The sequence below is a fragment of the Stegastes partitus genome, unplaced genomic scaffold, assembly GCF_000690725.1.
Source record: "Stegastes partitus isolate 25-593 unplaced genomic scaffold, Stegastes_partitus-1.0.2 Scaffold1797, whole genome shotgun sequence".
Taxonomy (NCBI): Eukaryota; Metazoa; Chordata; class Actinopteri; family Pomacentridae; genus Stegastes; species Stegastes partitus.
Genome location: NW_007579528.1, coordinates 29,882 through 49,083, shown reverse-complemented (window position 1 = coordinate 49,083; position 19,202 = coordinate 29,882). Strand labels below are relative to the sequence as shown.

The window sequence follows — 19,202 nt, the reverse complement described above, 5'->3', positions numbered from 1 at the left end:
CACACCAGCTCTGTGGATGGAATTTTGCTCGTGGTTGAAAAATGACATTTGAAAAACTCTCACTTGTTTGCACAGGACTTGCTGTGAGCAGTTTTCGTTGGAAGTGCCGTCTGCACCCAAGCAGTCCCAAAGAAAACCCTCGACAGCACAGTCTGTAGATTGCAGCAGCCGCAAAATTGCTTCTGGAAATTGCTTTGAGTGCTCAAACATTTTATTCACTTTCATGGTGGAGTCGAATCCAGAGGCTGATATCTCTGCACAGAAACGATCCGCAGGTCTCGATGGAGGAGATAGTGAGCTTTTTTTGCTTTTGGGTGAGCAGCCCCCTTTTTATGCATCGTGGTGAAGATAGTTGTTGTGTGACAGCATGACACCGGGTTAACCAGACCATCAACTGCGACCGCTATCGCCTGTGTGTGTACTCATTCATCTCATCCTTCATTCATGTCACTCGCTGACTTCTCCTCTCACTCAGTCACTTCTCGTTTTGTTCATTCAGCTGTAATTATAGATCCCGACCAGCCTGTACAATTTCACTTCCGAGAACAGTCACATCTCCTTTTTTTTTTTTTCCTTTTTTTCTAAACCTCCCTCTGCTTTATTCATTTACCAGACCTTCAGTTCACCCCTCGCAGCGATCCTGTCACCCTCCTGACCCTCTTTTCACTCCTTCCCCCTTCTCCTCATCCTCCTTTCCCACATTGCCCGCTCTCGTCTCCCCTCTCTCTCTCTCTCTCCATCTCCCTCTCTCTGGGAAGTCATGTGACTTCTCTGAAGCTGAGCCCTATAAACCAGCAGTACTTGGGGGGCTCAGTCTCAATGCAGCTCCCTGATTGGCTCTTGCATTCAGACGGCGTTCACTCCTGGGCACACACAAACACACACATACACACCGCCGACCCCCTGTTTTCCTCTTTCAGGAACAAATGTGATCCTTCACATTAAAAAAAACACAGAGGAGGGGGTTCACGAGCGCATATGTGTGTGTGTGTGTGTGCAGTAGGAGTATTCAAATTGAGCGATGGTTATTGGCCTTTAATGAGAGGGCTGTTCTCACAAGGTGGAATCAAGTAAGCACACACATACACACCGAAGCCAGAGCAGTGCCATTTGTTTTATGTTGTGGGATGCGTGCTGTGGCAGGCCAATAGCTGAATGGACTCGATTCAGAGGGCTCAGCATTGGGGCTTGTTTAATCCAATTGAATCCTTGTTGAGACGAAACAGAGGGGCCTGTCAGCTAGAAGTGCCACTGTTCATATTCAAAATCTCCAGTTTGGATTGAAGGCTTCTGCCAAGTTTAATTTGCAGAGAAAACCCCATAAAGCCTAGTGTATAATTTGAAACAAACCCCAGAAAGTTGTTTTGGTCTTAACTCATCCAACGATCCCAAAGTTTTCATCCGACTCTGATATTTTCCAGCTGGCACCGTCGAAGGAGCTTCAGGGAAAGACATGGTTAATGATTTTATCCCATGTGGAAACCACAGCAGGGAGTATTGATAAAGAAACACAAGCAGCAGTGTGCAGTCTTTTTCAATTCCGACACCTTTTTATTATGCAACTGACGCCTTCATGCACGCTGCTGCCGTCGATTCATACATTCAGCATTAGATAAACAGAGTGTGTGGAGCAGACTGTGTGCTGCTGGCAGGTAAGCACCAGCAGGAGCAGCTACTGTTAGGAGTTGCAGTAAAATGGTGAGTGCTGCCCTGAAACTTTGTACATTTATGGTCCCCAGAGGAATAAAGCGCTTTGGTGATCTCCTGCCTTTTCCTCTAACTCCAACAGCGTGCATCCTGTGAACAACAGCAATTTATGGATTGACACAAATATTTGCACAGTTGCTCGTATTTCTCAATAGATAAATCCTATCGACTCTGTTCAGTGTCACAACAAGCCGAGCAGGTTGGTCAGAAATCGCTATTACCGATGGAGATTTGACTGCTTGCCATTTTATTTGGATGGCAGTGAAATGAAAAAAAAAAGTGTAAATGACATGTTCACTACTTTATTTTTTCCATTAATATGTTTCATTTTGGGCTGCACGGTGGATCAGCGGTTAGCACCATTGCCTCACAGCTAGAAGGTCGCTGGTTCGCATCCTGGGATCTTTCTGCGTGGAGTCTCCATGTTCTCCCCGTGCAGCGTGGGTTCTCTCCGGGTTCTCCGGCTCCTCCCACAGTACAGAAACATGTTGAGATTAATTGGTGATTCTAAATTGTCCGTAGGTGTGAATGTAAGTGTGCTTGGTTGACTGTCTCTAAGTGCAGCCCTGTGATAGACTGGTTACCTGTCCAGGTGAACCTGCCTTCACCCTGAGTCAGCTGGGATAGACTCCAGCCCCCCTAGTGAGGATTAAGGTGTATAGATGATGGATGGTATGTTTTAGTCGATGGCTCTATCATATACGCCACTGGGACGTAGAAGGCTAGCCCCAGATGATCCTCGTTCGTCCATTAAGCACCACAGAAGTCTTTGTCGTGGCGCCCCTTGCTAGCTAAACCCCCACAATGCTCTCTCCTCGCCAACACTGAACTACCTGCAGTCTGAATGACGCCTCCTCGAGTTGCTACAGCGATAAACAGTAAGATGCTCCACCTGGTGGAACAACCAGGTACTACAGCTGATACACAACATACATGTAGAAAATTCACCATCTGTTAGAGCTTGTGAAGCCACCATACACCCTCCCTGCTCCGTGCTGCATTTCAGTCAGAACCCAACTGCTTTACAACAAGGTTTGTGACGACTTTAGTAAAGATTAAGGAACATGTTTTGTGGCCACTGGCGACTGCGCGATTGCAATTTTACTGCGGACATTAAACTTAGCATTTAATTTGGAGGAATCTCCAGACTGATCAACAGCTTCATTCCACAAGCTGTCAGAATGCTGAACTGCTGATCCGAACATGCAAACACTCCATTATTTAATTGCTTTTAGTTACTGGATCCCAAAGAAACACTCTCTCATCTTGTTTTTGCTACTGTTGTATGTACAGCACAATGACAATCGCTTAATAAAAATAACTGGAGCGATAGCTTCAAAATAATTAGTCGATCCTTAGTGTTAAGTGTTTGGGAGAAATGAGTAAGTGAATAAAGGAGCATATCTGAAACAACGACAGCTTTTGTGATCAACTGAATTTTTTATCTCGTGCCATCATGAGGTCAACATTGTTGTTTTTATGTGTATTGTTTTCTTTTATGAGGTACGATCAAAAAGTTCCAAGACTGTTCCTGTTGCTCGTGCACAGAGTGATTATGTCGTGCGATCCACATTGGAACTTGTGTTGTGCATGTTTTTGCCCATTTGCAATTTCACAGAGAGCAAACATCACGTTGTGTCAGCAGAAGGACGTTTCAGCCTTTATGTTGAGGATCATTACTGGTGACAAGAGGTTGGTCTGCGGTTAAGACCTAGAGACCAAACAGCAGCTTTTATCCAGTGAAAGAAGGTCAAGAGCGTACCAAGAGCATGCTCATCGTTGTATTCGATATTCACAGGGGTGTGCACCACTAATTCATCCTCCAAGGTCAGACTGTCAACACAGGATTCTACTGTAATGTCATGAAGTATCCAATGTTTTTGCTTTTTGTACATGCAGACCTTTTTTTTTGTAATGTAAAACGTTGACATAAGCATTCCAGTCTCATGTAATTGACTCTTGTAGTTAGTGGTAGAACACATAGATCCAGATTATACATTCAATCTGATATAAACTAAGGTCCAGTTACTGGCTTTTCTCAGAGCTTTGAACTGTATCTCACTGTCCTCCTCAACAGATGGAGTTTGACCCAATAAAAGAAGCTACTGCGGAATCAAAATTTATAATAGCAATAACTGTCCAAGTGAAAATCACACTCATGTTTTAGTTCTCCAGCCTCCAACTGTACTGTTTTGCTTCACTCTCATATTACTGAGTTGGTCAGAGTTGGTGACCAGATGGTGAATGCAGCAGAGCATTTAGCAGCAGAGAAGCCACATGTTTCCCCCAGGAGCTGGTAGAGACCCAAAACAGAGCAAAAAGAGAAGAAAACACCCATGAGGTGACCTTTAGCACAATCCAAACACGACTCGTAGCGACTGATAATGTCGCTCCGTAACCTTTCAAGCTGCTGTGGAACCTTGAGTAAAGATCACAAACTTAAAGATGATCCTTTAATCATTTCTTAATCTCGTCCTTGCTTTTTGCACGCCGGCTTTCCTTCTTTTCCTTCTGTTTGTTTTCTTCAGCGGCGAAAACTGAATTCCGATCTTTAAGTGCACTAAACAGCTTGTAGAGCCGTGAATGCGCTTTCACTGGTCTCGGAGAATCTTTCTGTTGTAGCTCTGCAGCGTTTTCTTAAAGGATTTGAGTGTGTAGGTAGCTCACAGGCGTTTCCACTCATTCATGACTAAAAAAACCCCTTACTCACCACATATGTATGTGCATATGGTTGTGCTTGAACTCGTGGTGCGTGTCTGCTGCAGTCTCAAGTTCAAATATTGTGCAGTCCTGTTTGCTGGCTGAAGGGACACAGTGACACCTGAGAGTGTTGGAGGGTTTGGTCTGAGTCCATGCTGTTACAGTAAGCCATTTGGCATCTGAGCTTCTCTGCCGCTACGCTTGTGCAGCTGTGAATGGAGAGCAAAGGAAAAAAAAACAAACTCCCAGATAAAACAATGCAACTGTGTCTATTACAACATGCCTCGCAGCCGCCGTTTACCAGCAGTTCAGCACCGACCAGATCATCCCAGTTAGTTTTATTTGTACTTTACAGCCGGTAAGAGCCCAGGCACACCCAAAACTGTCCAGGTGTTACGGGAAAACCATTTAAGTGATGATTTACATGAAAATAAAATTAGTCACAATGAACTCCGAGTGCTGTGGAGACGGAGTGTGTGTGTGTATGTGTGTGTGTGAGTGGGGGGGGATGGTGGATACTCAGCTTAGAAAAATATTGTGGTTTTGAGTGTGTGTGTGTCTGCATGTGTCACAATGAGCTGGTCAGGGAGTGCAAGTCAAGGCGGCGTGCGTCTTCGCAGGCTCGTGCACACGCCGATACATACGTGCACACATGGTTTTTGAGTGCATTTGCCTGTCTGTATGCTTCCCATATGGTTTTTATTGATCCGTGTCCCTGTTATACCCCTTCTGCTCCCTCTCCTTCTCTCCGTCTCTGTCTGTGTGCGCTGATGGTGAAGGAATGATGGAATGCTGGAGGGTAAATCTCTGGTTTCCTGGAAGCTGGTCTGGCTTTATCAGAAGCGGCTGTGACAATACTCGAGCTGATGGGCCAACCAAACGTCTTTCCTATAAGCACCGATCAGCCAACAGAAAGCCTTCCTGGAAGGAATAATCAGCGAACCGGAGGCCCTTCCTGGAAGCCCACTGTGGATTGCTAGTTGCAGGGCATATTCCTAGCCCTTTAATATTCTTTCCACCTTCTAGGCTCGACATGGCTGACGTTGGCAAGAGTTCAAAAATGAAATAAAACACACAAGAAGCTGTTGATAACACTTTGATTTTAATCAGACTGCAAGAACATTATTACTCAAGCTGGCTGGCTTTTTAAACAGCCTTGTGTCGTTGCTCAACTTGTTTCCTCGCGCTGCATTGAATGTTAAAGCTATGAGGGGTGGTGCCCAGAAACTTTGGTGTGAATGTTTTGATTGTTGAAAAAAAATATATATTAAAAAAAAAAAAAAAATCCTCCAAACCGAGCTCAGTTGTTTGAGAGCCGGGTGTTGTGCTTGGCCGGGACACTGTTGACAACTGTTGAGCTGGACACAGCAAGTCATAACCCGAAAAATGAATCATGGTGGAAAGACTTTCTGTGAGTGTGTGAGATTCACGAGAGGAGCGAAGGATACAGGCAAAATATTCCAGCTCCAACTCACCAGGCAACTATGGGGAACATAAAATGAGTCACCGTGAGCTGAGCTGGCTTATTTAGACAATGTGTTTGTGTGTAAAACTGGATTATTCTGGTTGGATTTTGGGAAGAAGGCTCACTCATTTCTGTTTGTCTCTTGACCTACGTCATTTTTGTCTGTAAGTGCCCACTCAATTTTCCTCTCATAAACAAATAGTGTCATCCACACTCGCACACATACACACAAGCGTCCAGAGACACACATTTTTCCTGTAAGTGTCACAGCGAAATGAGGAACTGTGGAACCAGGTTTTTGAATCATTGTAATTACCTGAATGGAGGTAAGCTGTAAAAACAGTTATTAAACATTATCCTCTCATTCCCACAGAAGTCTCGAGCTGGCTCGCATCCAGACAATGTGTGTAAAAGGTGTAACGCAAGTATTAGCGTGGAGCTGAACTTGATGCTCCGTCTACATCATTTAGCTTTTTTCTTTTTCTTTTTTTTAAAACCCTTTTCTCCTCAGGACTCCCTCATCTATCACACTCGCTCGCATAAAGACACCTCATTCGCTCCTTCTCATACACACACTAACACCAGGCAAGCCGTAAAAACTCAACTCAATTAAAGTGCCTCTTTCCTGGAAGCCAGCCTCAGACAGAGCACAAGGTATGCAGGGAATGGGAACCGTGTGTGTGTGTGTGTGTGTGTGTGTAGAGGGGGGGGTATTGAAATGAAGAAACTCACCTCCTGCTTAATTTTACCAGCAGCAATCTCGCTCGACCAACCACACACTCTGCGTTGGCTGCACACTAAAAAAAAAAACCACAGACCGTCGTAAATCTCCTCCACGTGGACCCTTTCACCTATTTGACCTCACACACACACACACACACACACACACACACACATATACGTCTATCTGCACACACTCTCCCCTGAGGACACCATCCTCTCTCAGGCCCTCAGGCAGGATGTATAAAACCCCGCTGCATTCCTTTTCCAGTTAAGTCCAGCCCAAAGTGAGCTTTCTACACAGTAACTGCTGTGTCAAAGCGTGCGTGCGCATTCGGCCTGACCGTGGCGCTTCTGGGAATCCCTTTGTTACTGCGTTCATCAGCACCACCCGCCCTCCACCCAGCCACTTCTTATACATACATTCCCTGATGCCTATGGAATTTACCCACAATGCTTCAGCGGGGAGAAAACGAGAAGTGAGGATTGCAGTAATTTTAACCCCATGACGAATCCTCATCATTTCTGCCACCACCGTCGCCGCCGCCGCTCCTCGTCGTAGCCCGGGCCCGCTGGTTCAAAGCCTGCCGACTGAATAAACACTGCTTTGTTTAACTAGGAAATCCCATTTGTCAGTAAATAATCTTGTTGTGAGGCCCGGAATTGCTGGCATACAGGCCGGCTCCCAACACATGACGGTAAGCGAGAGCGTTTCCAGTCAATATTGACTCAGTGGAGTAAGAGAAAGGAGAAGCAAACAGTGAAGCAACACACGGGGCAAATGCATTGACTTTTGTAAAAATAGTGCTCTTTAATATAAATTATTGAAATATTTTAGAAATATAAATATGTGCAACGTTCCTTTTTCATTTATTTTTGTAATGCTTTGTCATTTCAGATATTACAGCTTGTATTCTGCCAGACTAGTGGCCAGCCTTTTGCGAGAGAGTCTTTATAAAAGACAAATGATTCACATACACGTGGTCCACTGGTGCAGCACATGTAAGAAAAAAAAAAAAAAAAACAACTTGGTGTCGATGTGAGAAGGTTAAGACCCAGATTTGATTTAAAAAAAAAAACGTGTCGCTATGCTACGGTTCAGCGCGCCTGTCTCAAGTGGCCACGTGGGATCACAAAACGTCACGACGTGAAATGGCTACCACTCCAATATGGATCACAGGTAAGTACGAGCATGGCTCCCACACGTTTCTTTTTCTTTTTAAATCAAATCTGAGTCTTAGCATTTCGTTTTACAAAAGGCTTTTTTCTTTTAAGAATCACTTGAGGGGGGAAGTGTCGTGTTCCCTTGACATTCAGACAACCGTCCACTCCTGCTCCAGAGGTAACGATGGAAGGTAGATGGGGCAATAAAAAAAAAAAACACTTTTGTGAAGCGACAGGGACAAAACTTGTCAGCTCGTTTTGTCTCCTTCATGAAGGCAGAGAGCAAACAGACACTCGCTCAAACACATCAGGGCGGTTTAGCAAAAAATACTCAAAGAGGGTCTAAGAGACAGAATTAAGACGCAGCCGAGACTTTCTTTTTTTGCACGGGCTGTTATATTTACAGGAACCGTGTCCTGTTGAGCTCTATCATTTCCTCTAAGTCTGAGATATCAATCACACCATTGTTTTTGTTTAGTTGTATACCAGTATGTCTCCTCCCACTCCTCCCCCCCTCCCCCTGCCCTCCGTCCTTTTCAATTTCTTATTCCTAATCCTGTTTCCCGCTCCTCGTTCTCCTCGGTTGAATCCCTCTTCTCACCCTCTCCTATCTCTGGGATGATCATCGTCATTCCCCCCCCCAAGGAGCTTTACAGTGTCGCTGACATTTTTCCAGCCAGTCTGGATAAAAATAAGTTCTGCTGTTTCGTTTGGTCCCGTGCCAAGGCTTTTGTCTCAGTAACAAGCTTTTGTCTCGGCAACAGCAGTCTGCTTTCTGTCACTGTCAAAGTCGCGCATGCATCTTCGAAACAAAAAGAGAGGCAGAGTACGGTTAATGGAGGTGGAACAAGAAATAAACAGGAGCAGGAGAAAATGCTTTGTAATGCGTTTTTTTTTTTTTTTTTTGTCCCACGCTAACAAAGCCTTCATGTGGGCCTGTACCTGCATGTGTGTGTGTGTGTGTGTGTGTGCAGCTAGCGTGCATGACCACCCCACTCCCCTCTATGAGGCAACACTTGCGGGAAGCAGCAATGGAAATGTGTGCACGACCACAACACACAAATACACACACACACACACTCAGACAAACAAACAGTGTGCGTTCTCTGCGTTGGGCCCCTCGTTTGGACTTTGCTTTTTCTCTGCAGCTCCTCCTTCAGTTCGCTCCCTCTCAGCCTTTCTGCCGTCTTTCTCTCTGTCCAGTGATCCAAAGTGTTGTAAATGTCGTGCTGACAGAGGAGCTTTCTTCTTAAGCACATTAAACCCACCGAGCTCACTGGTGGGGGGGGTATCGATCACGCCTTCGCCGTCATCGTTAATATTGACCGATCAAGTTAATTTTCTACGAGGCACTGCTCTGCGTCTGAGTCAGTCATAGGAAACGTTGACCTTTGACCTCCGGCTTCGGCTGCCACTCGCACTAGTGGTCAGTTTTTGCAAGGCAGGATGGACGAGGTAATCGTTGGTTACCCAAATCACGCTTCTCATCCCAGACCTCGGGTCAGTGGGAGACTCTAGGTAGATAGTGTCCATCAGTGATTTAACAGGTCTGGGATCTTCTGGCCACTGTGGAAAGCCGACCTCACGTTAGCATCGAAGGGCTCAGTCTGGTCAGTCTCGGATGGTGAGGATGTTCTCGCGCGGAGAACTGGTCTGTGCGGTCCTCCTGGCACCTGGTCCATATAGCGGAACCTCTGCAGGTCCTGTCAGTCATATCGGAGCATCGTACTCCTCCAGGAAGTCTCTAAGTGTGTGCGGGAGCTGCTCAGTCCGCTCCGACGCCCCCAGGCCTCGGCTGTTCAGTGTCCTCCTGCACATGTGCTGCAGGGACGACAGAGAAGTTGAGAGGGGTCGCTGCAGCTCCAGGGGGACTTTCTCTCCACCGGTGTGGATCAGATACACGTTGCGCCCCTTCATTCTGGCCTCTCCTGGATTGCCCCCACTTGCCCCGTCTCTGGTCCTTCCAGTATCCGGCCCCTTCCCCATGTAATGCGCTATGAGTTTCAGCACACAATCAAACTGTGGAAGCTCTTGGGTGTTTTGGGGGTCCGGCTGTAGGAAGAAGCCGCCTCCCTCGCTGTGGATGCGCAGGTTCTTGGTTCCCCGAGCCGTCTGGACGGACAGGGTGAAGAAGTGGTGGTGGTCCGAGGAGTCGCGGATCAGGAAGGTGCCAGGGGGTTCAGAGCGCAGCAGGGAGCTGGCCTCCCGGCCCCCAACGGCCCCCCAGTAAAACCCACTCTCCTTGAGCTTACGCAGTGCACGCATCACCTGGAACAGGTAGAAAAATCCGCCATCATTAATATGCATACTCATCCAGGTGAGTTTCTAGACATCAGTAACACATGTGGCTGCAAACTCAGGTGTGACTGACCTGCTGGTAGTGTTCATGCGAGCTGAAGGGCTTGTAATGATGCGGGGTAAAGTTCGACCCCTGAACCCTGCCCTCCGGAGGGTTCACGCCGCTCATGGCGAGGGGGCTGCGTCCGCCGAAGGCTACCATGGCGCCATGGCCCCCTGCCTCTGCCCGCTGGTCGAGAGGCAGGGGGCCCAGGACAGGAGCTCCGAAGTGGACAGGTAGAAGGGGGTTTGGGGAGGAGGGAGAAGGGAGGGAGGGGGAGCGGGGAGAGGGCGGCGGGGTCACACACCGGGTCCAGGGCCCCGGGGCAGAGGAGTCCGATGCATCCAGAGAGGGGCTGGTAGAGGGCACCTAAACACAGCTGGAGGAAGGATGGAGCAGGGGTTAGGCATCTGGACCGATGACATGCAGAAGCAGGCAACAGTGGGGCAGCTGTGTGAAACTTGCACTCCTCCTTCATAAACAGTGACATAAATAAATGACCACTTTGCCACACTGGAGCTCTCAGTTTACCCCCATTAAATGCAGTTATGGCGACTGTGACAAATGCATAAGGCAGGACCGGGCAGGCAGGTTATATTTAGTTTAAATGAATCCTCTGCTTACTCGCACTGAGCTGCTGCTGCTGCTGCTGCTGCTGCTGCACCGAGCAGCCAGACAGCAACTGGATCCTGATTGCTTTCAATTGTCTTCGATCGGGCGCACCGCAACAAGGGATTTCTGAATCGGGGTCACTGTGAAAGAGTCCGGCGCGCTTTTCCTCCCTCTCTCTGCCCCTCTTTCACTAAATAACTGCCCGTCCCCGCTCGGAGGCCCCGCTCTCCGGTTTCACGGTGACTAAAAAGGTGTCCCGTCTGCTCTGGTTTCCTGTGATCCCCTGCAGGCTGCGGGGAAGCGGAGCCGGACGGAGCAGGACGGCGCTCGCTGGAAGCAGGAGGCGCCATAACGGTTCTGGTGTGGAAGTCGGTCCACCAGCTCACAAACCCAAACACTGCCCCTCCGGAACCGTCTGCACCAGCAGCCCGCAGCCACACGACAACTCCTCCGCTTTAATCCTCTCCACAACCGATCTGATTTTTTCCCCTCCAACACACACACACACACACACACACTTAAATAACGTTCAACGGACCGCTTTTTGGGTCGAGCTTCAACTTACCTTGCGGATATGTGGAGCCCCGCACCGCAGCCGCTCGACGCCGACGGAGAAGATATGCAAACTACCCGAAAGTAGTGCTAGATGAATTATTAATTCAGGCATTAAAATCCAACAGAAAAAAGTATCCAGAAAGTGTGTGGGTCGGTTTCAGTGAGCGGAGGAATGCGGCGGCGGTGATATCTGCCGGAGAGATCCCGTCCGTGTGTGGAGGAAGGTTACTGGAGGTTGTACTGTGAGTAAAGCCGATGTTCGTAAGGCTCCGCCTCCTCCGCGAGACAGCTCCTTCCAGTAAACACGCGCACGCCCCGCGCGCGCACGCAAAAAAGAGAACACGCGCGCGTGCTTTCTCTCTCGCTCTCTCTCTCTCGCGCGCGCAGCCTCCCTCCCTCCCTCCCGCTCCCCTGTTGGCAGATTGCCAATAAATAATCAGCGTGACCTTTGCCGGCTGTTTCCTGGTACTGGTGGGTTCCCTTCTCGACAAGGTGAAAAAGTTAAAAGCTGCACATTTGGCACAATAGAAAATCATATTCAGAGTCACATTTGTACGAGAGAATGTGCAGAAACACAAGCGCTGGGGCACATTCTGTAACAGCAACATGCTGCTAAATGCACCGCTGGATTCATTATGTGTTCATTCACATAATAATCTGAATGTGATTATTATCATCCTGCATTTAAGGTGTCATATTTATGAGACAGAATGTAAGTGGTTCATAACTAAAAGGGGGACATTATGTGCATAAAGCAACATGTACTTTTGCACATATTCACTCAGTATAGAAGTGAAAGTTCATATTCTGTTTCCTTTTGAGTCGTGTCACGATAGAAAATGATATTTGGTGAAAGAATCATGTTTATGCGACAGAATGTGGAGACACGCAAACAGCTTTACACATATAGTGATGATAATATGCTGTTAAATGTATTTGCTTAGTGATCTGAATCTGAATAATATGATGCAGCATTTAAATAATATATTAATGAAACAGAATCTAGAGACATATAGTTTTGGTGTTTTTTACATGTTGTGTAAAGATTGCCTAGAAAGTGATGCTGTGTAAAGAGTTTATAGATAAAATACTGTAGATTCAATGTTTTTTGCACAATCTGAACAATTCAAAACTACATTCTAGCAAAATGCACTTTTGATTCTTAGGTCTGAGTTCATGTTCTTCTTTCTGCAAAGAGCAGAACTGTGTAGTGGTGCAGCGCCATAAAACATTTGCACAGTTTTAATAGTTATTGAATTGAGTTAAATGAATATGCATGCAATCCCAAACTGCTTGAGTGTTTAAACTTTTCGATGCTCTTTTTTTTCTGTTTCCCTTTAGTCTCAGCTGTTTTTTTGTGCTGCTTCGATATGAACTTCTCTGCTGAGGTTTCATAAAAAAAAAAAAAAAAAGAAAAAAGCTGTACAAATGCGGTTAAAGTGTCACATTTATGCCACAGTATCTGGAGGTAAACAAGCAGCTTTACACATATTGTGATGATAACATGCTGCTAAATGCACCACTGGATCCATTTTTTTTTTTTGGAATGTGTTTATTTGCATAATAATCTGAATCTGAATACGATGATCCTGAAATTAGAGAATCACATTCAAAAGACAAACTGTAAAACAACATGTGTATAAAACGTGTATTTTGCACATATTCAGTAATCTGAATCTGAATCACATCTGTGTTGTCAAAGTTTATATTCTGCTTTATCGATGATGCAGAAGTTTGTAGGGATGCATCAAATTAATGTAGTGGCATAAAAAAGTTGCAATATCTGAATTGTTATATAATTAAGTTTTAATGATTGTGTTTATTTTCTTTATCTGTTTCCTTATGGTCTCAGTGTCTCTGGTGCTGCCGCAATGTCTGTTTCTCTGCTGAGGTTCAATAAAAAAACCTTCTTGACAAGGTAAAAAAAAAAGCTGCACGTGGCGTCGTGTTATACGTACTGTGATGGTAACACATGTTATCTGAACCTCAACAATTCACAACTATTTTGAAGTGAAATGCACATTTGATTCAGAAGTAAAAGTTCATATTCTGCTTTATTTGTACAGCAGAAAATTTTGCATTTTATACTTAAGGCCATAAGTTTGACTACAGCCGTCGAATAAATAATAATAATATTAAAATGTATGTAGCGCTCTTAAAAACAAGTGCTTTGACAGACAATTCAAAAGCGGGACACCCAAAAGTTAAGTCCATAGTCAGCAGTTAGGTCAAGTCAGGTTAAATCATTGTTATTTTAAACAACAGCTGTTGAGACAAAGTGGTTTCCAGTCCAGAAGGAAGATTCACCAAACAAGTTTTAATAATAAGGTTAAGACCCTACAGTATTACTTAAATCACAAACTGACCATACACATTTAAATATGAATTTGACAACTGTACAAGTGTTTGCTCAAGTATATAATCTGTGCTTTCCGTGTGTTTTTAAGTGTATTTTTCTTCTAGTTGTTATTCTGTTTCCGTCAGTCTTATCCTGTCTCTTGTGCTGCTGCAACATGTGAATTGTCTTACCTTAAAAGAGTCTAAAAATCTTCATTTGTTGCAGCAGGAAAGCGCACAGTGCTGCTGCTGTGGTTTCACTCCCAGTCTGCACGGCTTGACAGATGATTAACACCTGGCCAGCTACGAGCCGCCTAATGTTTAAAGATAAGATCCCTCTGGCCGCTGGGCTGTCAGGAAACATCCGACTTACTGTAAGTGCTCTTGAGCAACAAATAGCTATGTTGCTCTGCTGCCGAGCCTGACCTGAAATACTCTCTCACAGGCACAAGTCGACCATTTTAAGACTTGCTGTGTATGAATTACTGGAAACGTGCACTGACGATTGTGAAAAAATAGCATCTGCCAGTGTTGCATTGGACTGTTAATACATTTATGTGCAAGCAGCAATTTAATGTTTCATCTGTTCATATAAAAAGCAGCTAATAGAGCTATTATAATTAGATGTGTATTTGGCTGAACCTATTATTTACATTATATATACTGTTGGCAGTTTAATATTTATTCATATCTTACAATAAACTAAAAGCTCTAAATGTTGCAGATTTAAAAGTGGAATATTTTACCCCAAATGTAGTGGAGTAAAAGTAGTAGTAGTACAGAGCAGGAAAGGGAAACAGTGAAGTAAAGCACATAGCAATTTTACCTAAAGTGGTATTACTGGCGATAAGCAATACAAACACTAACAGAGTAGGATGTGATAAAGGGAAACAAAGATAACAGCTCATGTTTTTGGTAAATGGGCATCAATAAAACTGTAATAGCAATACTAATTTATGCTCTTGTCATGCTCTTAACAATAGTGTCATTATAGACAATGAATAGCATAAAATGGGTGTAGCAAGTTTAAGGTCCCTGTTTGCTCGGGTGCCCTCAGAAGCTCATTCCGGCCTGACAAAATCACTTACTGGATGGAACAAACGCCTTTACACAATACGTGCTCTGTGCATGACTGGAAACCTGCGATGACACCTGAGGTCACGCCTCAGCTTGACCTATGGGTGGGAGACATCAGACACATGGTAACTGAAATGTATCTGTAAGCAGGACTGATCCATCTGTTTTTATTACTATAAATTACTCTAAATGTATTCACTTACATCAGGGGTGTCCAATCCTGGTCCTCGAGGGCCACAATTCTGCATGTTTTAGATGTTTCCCTCTTCCAACACACCTGATTTAAATGTTCAGGATCGTTATCAGGCTTCTGCAGAGCTTGATGATGAGCTGATCATTTGAATTAGGTGTGTTGGAAGAGGGAAACATCTAAAACCTGCAGGATTGTGGCCCTCGAGGACCAGGATTGGACACCCCTGACCTACATGGTGCATTTAACAAGGTGACTACTATAAAACTTTAGTTATAAAGTAACTAGATGTAATTCAAAAGCATTTAAAAACAGAAATAATAAAGCAAGACGCAATATTTAGTTTAAACGTGTTGCTGTTGGTTAAAAACAATAGAGTAAAATGCAGCACCAGTGTAGCTCAAAGTACCACTGTTTGTTTCAGGAGGAACTGTGTCTGTCAGCTAACAGCGCTGTCAATAAAGTTCATCCAAAAGCTGTGCGCTGCAGCAATGGCGGCTCCCATGTCCTGGAGGAGGCTGGTGCACTCCGTGTACTCACCGGCCATCGCCGGGGTTTTTGCCCGAATATCAGACCGGCTGTTCCGTGCACGGGACAGAAGAGGAGGGTAAGAAACACGAGGATAAAAAAGAAAAGAAAACCGTGTTCTCCCGCCGCTGTCACGTCTCGTCTGTTCGCTGCTCCCTGTCGTGCAACATGCCCTGCTAATGTTGTCGCTGCTAGTGCATCCATTATCGGACACGTGCATTTTGTTGCTGTCAGTTTAACCCTGAATAAGGCACACGCTCAATCGCCAACGTGTAGCTCGTTTTGGGTTTAACTGACGTTTTAACATCACAAACTAAGTCAACTTAAGGTCACATTTGACGCATTTTAACCTCGGCATGCTGGTCATGTGACTTAGCAACCAGCAGCTAACCTTCAGGGAAAGTTTTTCTAACTGAAGGTCTGTACACTGTGTTCTTGTTGTTATGTAACATTGACTGTCATTTTACCCACTCTGACACCCGAAACCTCTCAGACCCCCACATTTACTGCTGTCCATTCATGTGAACTTCATGTTCCCTCCAGTTTATGATTTTACACGGGTGATAAAAACACCTGCAGGTGACTGTTGTTCGGGCCACTCAGTGGAACACCTGTGGTCTCTATGCAGCATGATGGGATGGTAGTCATCTTTAACAGCAAACAATAGGCCTTTTCAGACATCTTTGCTGTGTCATAGTGTCATAGCAGAAAAAGCACATGTGGAATTAGTAAAATTAAGAACAACTGCATTCCACTGAGATGAACTGGTTTCTAGGTTCTGCCAGCCAGCATGCTGGCTCGCTGTCATGACTTACTGGTAGAGGTCATGGATGTATGTCATTGTGAAAGTAATTGGTTTCACTTGTGGTTTTCCTGCAGTGACAAGTCAAAATTTCTGGCACAGTTGTTACGTTCAGCTATGTCAATGAAGTTGCTTTATGCAAGATTTAAAACCTAAGTAAGGCATTAAAATAGCAGCAAACAACTATCTGCAGTGTATAGATGTAGTAAAGTGATGAACAGTCGCACTCCCGCTGTGTGTGTGTTCTAATTTGGGACTTTCTATTCTATGTCATGCAGGTTTGTGCATTTGTGTCCCTCCCTTTGAAACTGCTGACCTTCCATGTGCTCGTAAACAGACTGAGATTGACCTCTCACAATGTCTCGGATAAACAAATCCAGCATTTAGCCAGTGAGCTGGTGTCTGTTTAGCTCTGTTCTCCTCTATAACAGACCGATCTCCACTGCACTTTGTCATGATCAGGCTGCACCTTATCACCATTCTGCTATAGGGGAAAGAAAAGCTTTGGCTTGTTTGTATTCCTTTACACCATTCACAATAGTCTGAATGAGAAGCCCGGGATGTAGCAACGGTGCCCCAGCAAGGCACTGAAGTGTTTTGGTGGAGAGAGAGCTTAGCCCTGTCATTTATAAGGCTAATTCACAGCAAAAACTAGCAGGCCTGCCAAACTGCATGATGTAAACTTCTGGCAAAACTTCAGCGTCCACGTATCTGCTCAGAAGTTGCTGTTTCCTGTAGCAAAGGGCATTTTTTAAAAACAGTTACACCCAGGTAGTAAAATGACAGGGGAAAACCAGATTATATATATGATGAGGAAATGTCAGGGCTATACCCAGAGTCTACATCCGATGAGTCAGACCGTTTCTGCTTCTGGCTTTGGGTGTCTGATTTCACGCATGCAACCCAAAAAACTGTGGAACCAGATACACACAGAGCGGAAAGAACAAGAGTCGGGTGGTGTGAAGATAACATTGCTCGAGTTGACAGTGACTTGTTACGGCCATTAAGTGTGTTTTATCATGCTTGCATGGCCTAATTTGATTTACAACCTCTCTGGCTGTAAACAAAAGTGTTGGAACGGAGGTGTGGCCAATGTGCTCGTCTGTTTTGGTCCAAGGTGCTGGTGCTTTACATCCAGTGATTTTCAGCGTCGCACACAGAACCTTTAGCGATGACGATATTGTCTTTAAGCGTTTCAGTGAACCGTGACGGTGTGAAAGAATGTTTTTTTTTTATTATTATCATTTTAGTCCAGACAAAATATAAACACTGTGGGAAATAGTGTGAAGTTCACTTCCTGGGTATTGTCTCTGCTTCTCTGAAGGAAACTGGGAGTGTGTTCCAATAATCACACTCCCATACTATGTAGTATGCCAGAAAAACATTTTGTCTTTCCCAAAAGTATCAGGACGTCCTACTACCTCCAGTTGCAGTATCCAAGCCAGCATGCTTTCCTGGGCATTCTTAGAAACAGCTCTCTCTGCAGCAGAAATCACGTCACATACGTCATCGTGTCTTATGTGAGTATAAACAAGCTTGAGCTGCCAGGTGACGGCTCATTTCTTACGACATATTGTGACGGATATCTATGCAAGACGATCAAAGTCTAAGGAACAATATTATTAAGTAATAGATGTCCCACTTATACGCTTACTGTATGTACTTTGTAAAGCCGGCTGCAGTGCGTGCTGAAGATCAGAAGAAAATGATGCAATTTGGGCAGAGCCTGTTGTAGTCGTCTGATATTTAGAATGAATGTTCACAAAACACATGTTGGTGTCACGTCCAGGTGTCCACATATTTTTGACCGTACAGTGTTTGTCTTATTAGAATACAAACCTTAGTGGCCTGGATTGGCATCAGAAGAAGCAGCTTCTCTGGTTTTCCGAATGACTCTGCTGTAGATTTGTTAAGAATGAGGATGTAAAGGCTTCACCAACGTTTCCCAGTCGGGCGGTTTTCGAAGTCTGAGGAAGATGTTTTTATTTTTAATCACATGCTTCAAATCAAGAGTCTTATGAGGCGTAAACAGCTCTTTTTTAAATTGAATTTACTGGCTCAAGCCTTGTAATGCGTCTAACTTAGTTAAATCTAAGGAAGTTAACTCCGTCTCTGTTACAGTCATCAAATAACTAATTAAATAACTATTTAGATGACATCCACACAGACAATATTACAGTTTGTTGATAGTGAGTGTGCACAGTTTCCTTCCTTCTACCCTCACCCTTCTTGAAATTAAAGAATCCACTTTAACTGTGTTTTGTGGAGACTTATGTCAACGTGGTCTGAGAGAAATACGAATGATGGATCCGCAGTTGCTGGAAAGTAGGTTCCTTATCTCCTGTAACACCGTCTTATCTTTTACAACTTACTGAAAACTGTTAAAGCTTTCAGGTCAGCTGAGTCACATCACAAACAGAATTCTATTACCGAGCTGGGTGTTTTTTGTTTGATAACTTTTGTAGTGCTATAAAAGACACGAGGAAGTCCTTCATACTGTGTTTTTATGGCTCGCTGAGTAAAATACTTGTTTATGATCAAATTCAAATTACAAATACCAGGGAAATCCCCCCTCCGTGTTTGCTGAGCAGCTCCCAGCTGAGCCCTGGACGGTGTTTTCTCTGGTAATGCGACTCTCAAACAACAAATACTCTGCATGTGTGAGAGTTCTGAATGATTTTGGATCATCATCAATATGAAGGAATGCAGGGGAATGACATGTGAGGCTCACAGTCATGTCTGAGGTAGCACTCCACCCCGTCTTTACTTGATGTGGCTGCATTGTCAGACTACATTGTGCGATTGTGTAGTAGAGACAAAAGGAGCCTGGTGTGTCTGGGTGAATATAGGACATAGACAAAGACAAAGTACAGACATTGATAAATCCTCCCACGAATGTGCGTCCCTAAAGATTAAAGGCAAACATGAGGAGATTACCAGTAAACTGTCTTTTTTGCTGAGACTACAGTCATGACTCAATAATCCGACCCTTAACAATCCTAAACCT

General features: G+C 44.7%; 2 protein-coding genes across 3 annotated transcripts in view; one reads left to right on the top strand and one right to left on the bottom strand.

The window, feature by feature from the left end:
- Nucleotides 1–7,378: 7,378 nt before the first annotated feature.
- On the bottom strand, nt 7,379–13,861 carry LOC103372658 (suppressor of cytokine signaling 3-like). 2 transcript variants are annotated; one of them, XM_008302347.1, is made up of 3 exons: nt 13,791–13,861; nt 10,128–10,473; nt 7,379–10,024 (listed from the first exon to the last, which is right to left on the bottom strand). In XM_008302347.1, exons 2-3 carry the CDS (start codon nt 10,254–10,256, stop codon nt 9,467–9,469), a joined length of 687 nt encoding a protein of 228 aa, XP_008300569.1. In that variant the 5' UTR covers nt 10,257–10,473; nt 13,791–13,861; the 3' UTR covers nt 7,379–9,466. The 2 variants fall into 2 exon arrangements, with proteins under 2 accessions (XP_008300569.1, XP_008300568.1); XM_008302346.1 differs by lacking the exon at nt 13,791–13,861 and adding an exon at nt 11,272–11,486.
- Nucleotides 13,862–15,353: 1,492 nt separating this feature from the next.
- Nucleotides 15,354–19,202, top strand: part of pgs1 (phosphatidylglycerophosphate synthase 1) — a 25,052-nt gene continuing 21,203 nt past the window's right edge. The window contains exon 1 of the mRNA XM_008302345.1: nt 15,354–15,472. Within this exon, the coding sequence (XP_008300567.1) occupies nt 15,357–15,472 (116 nt within the window). The 5' untranslated portion in view covers nt 15,354–15,356. The remainder of the gene's footprint in view (nt 15,473–19,202) is intronic.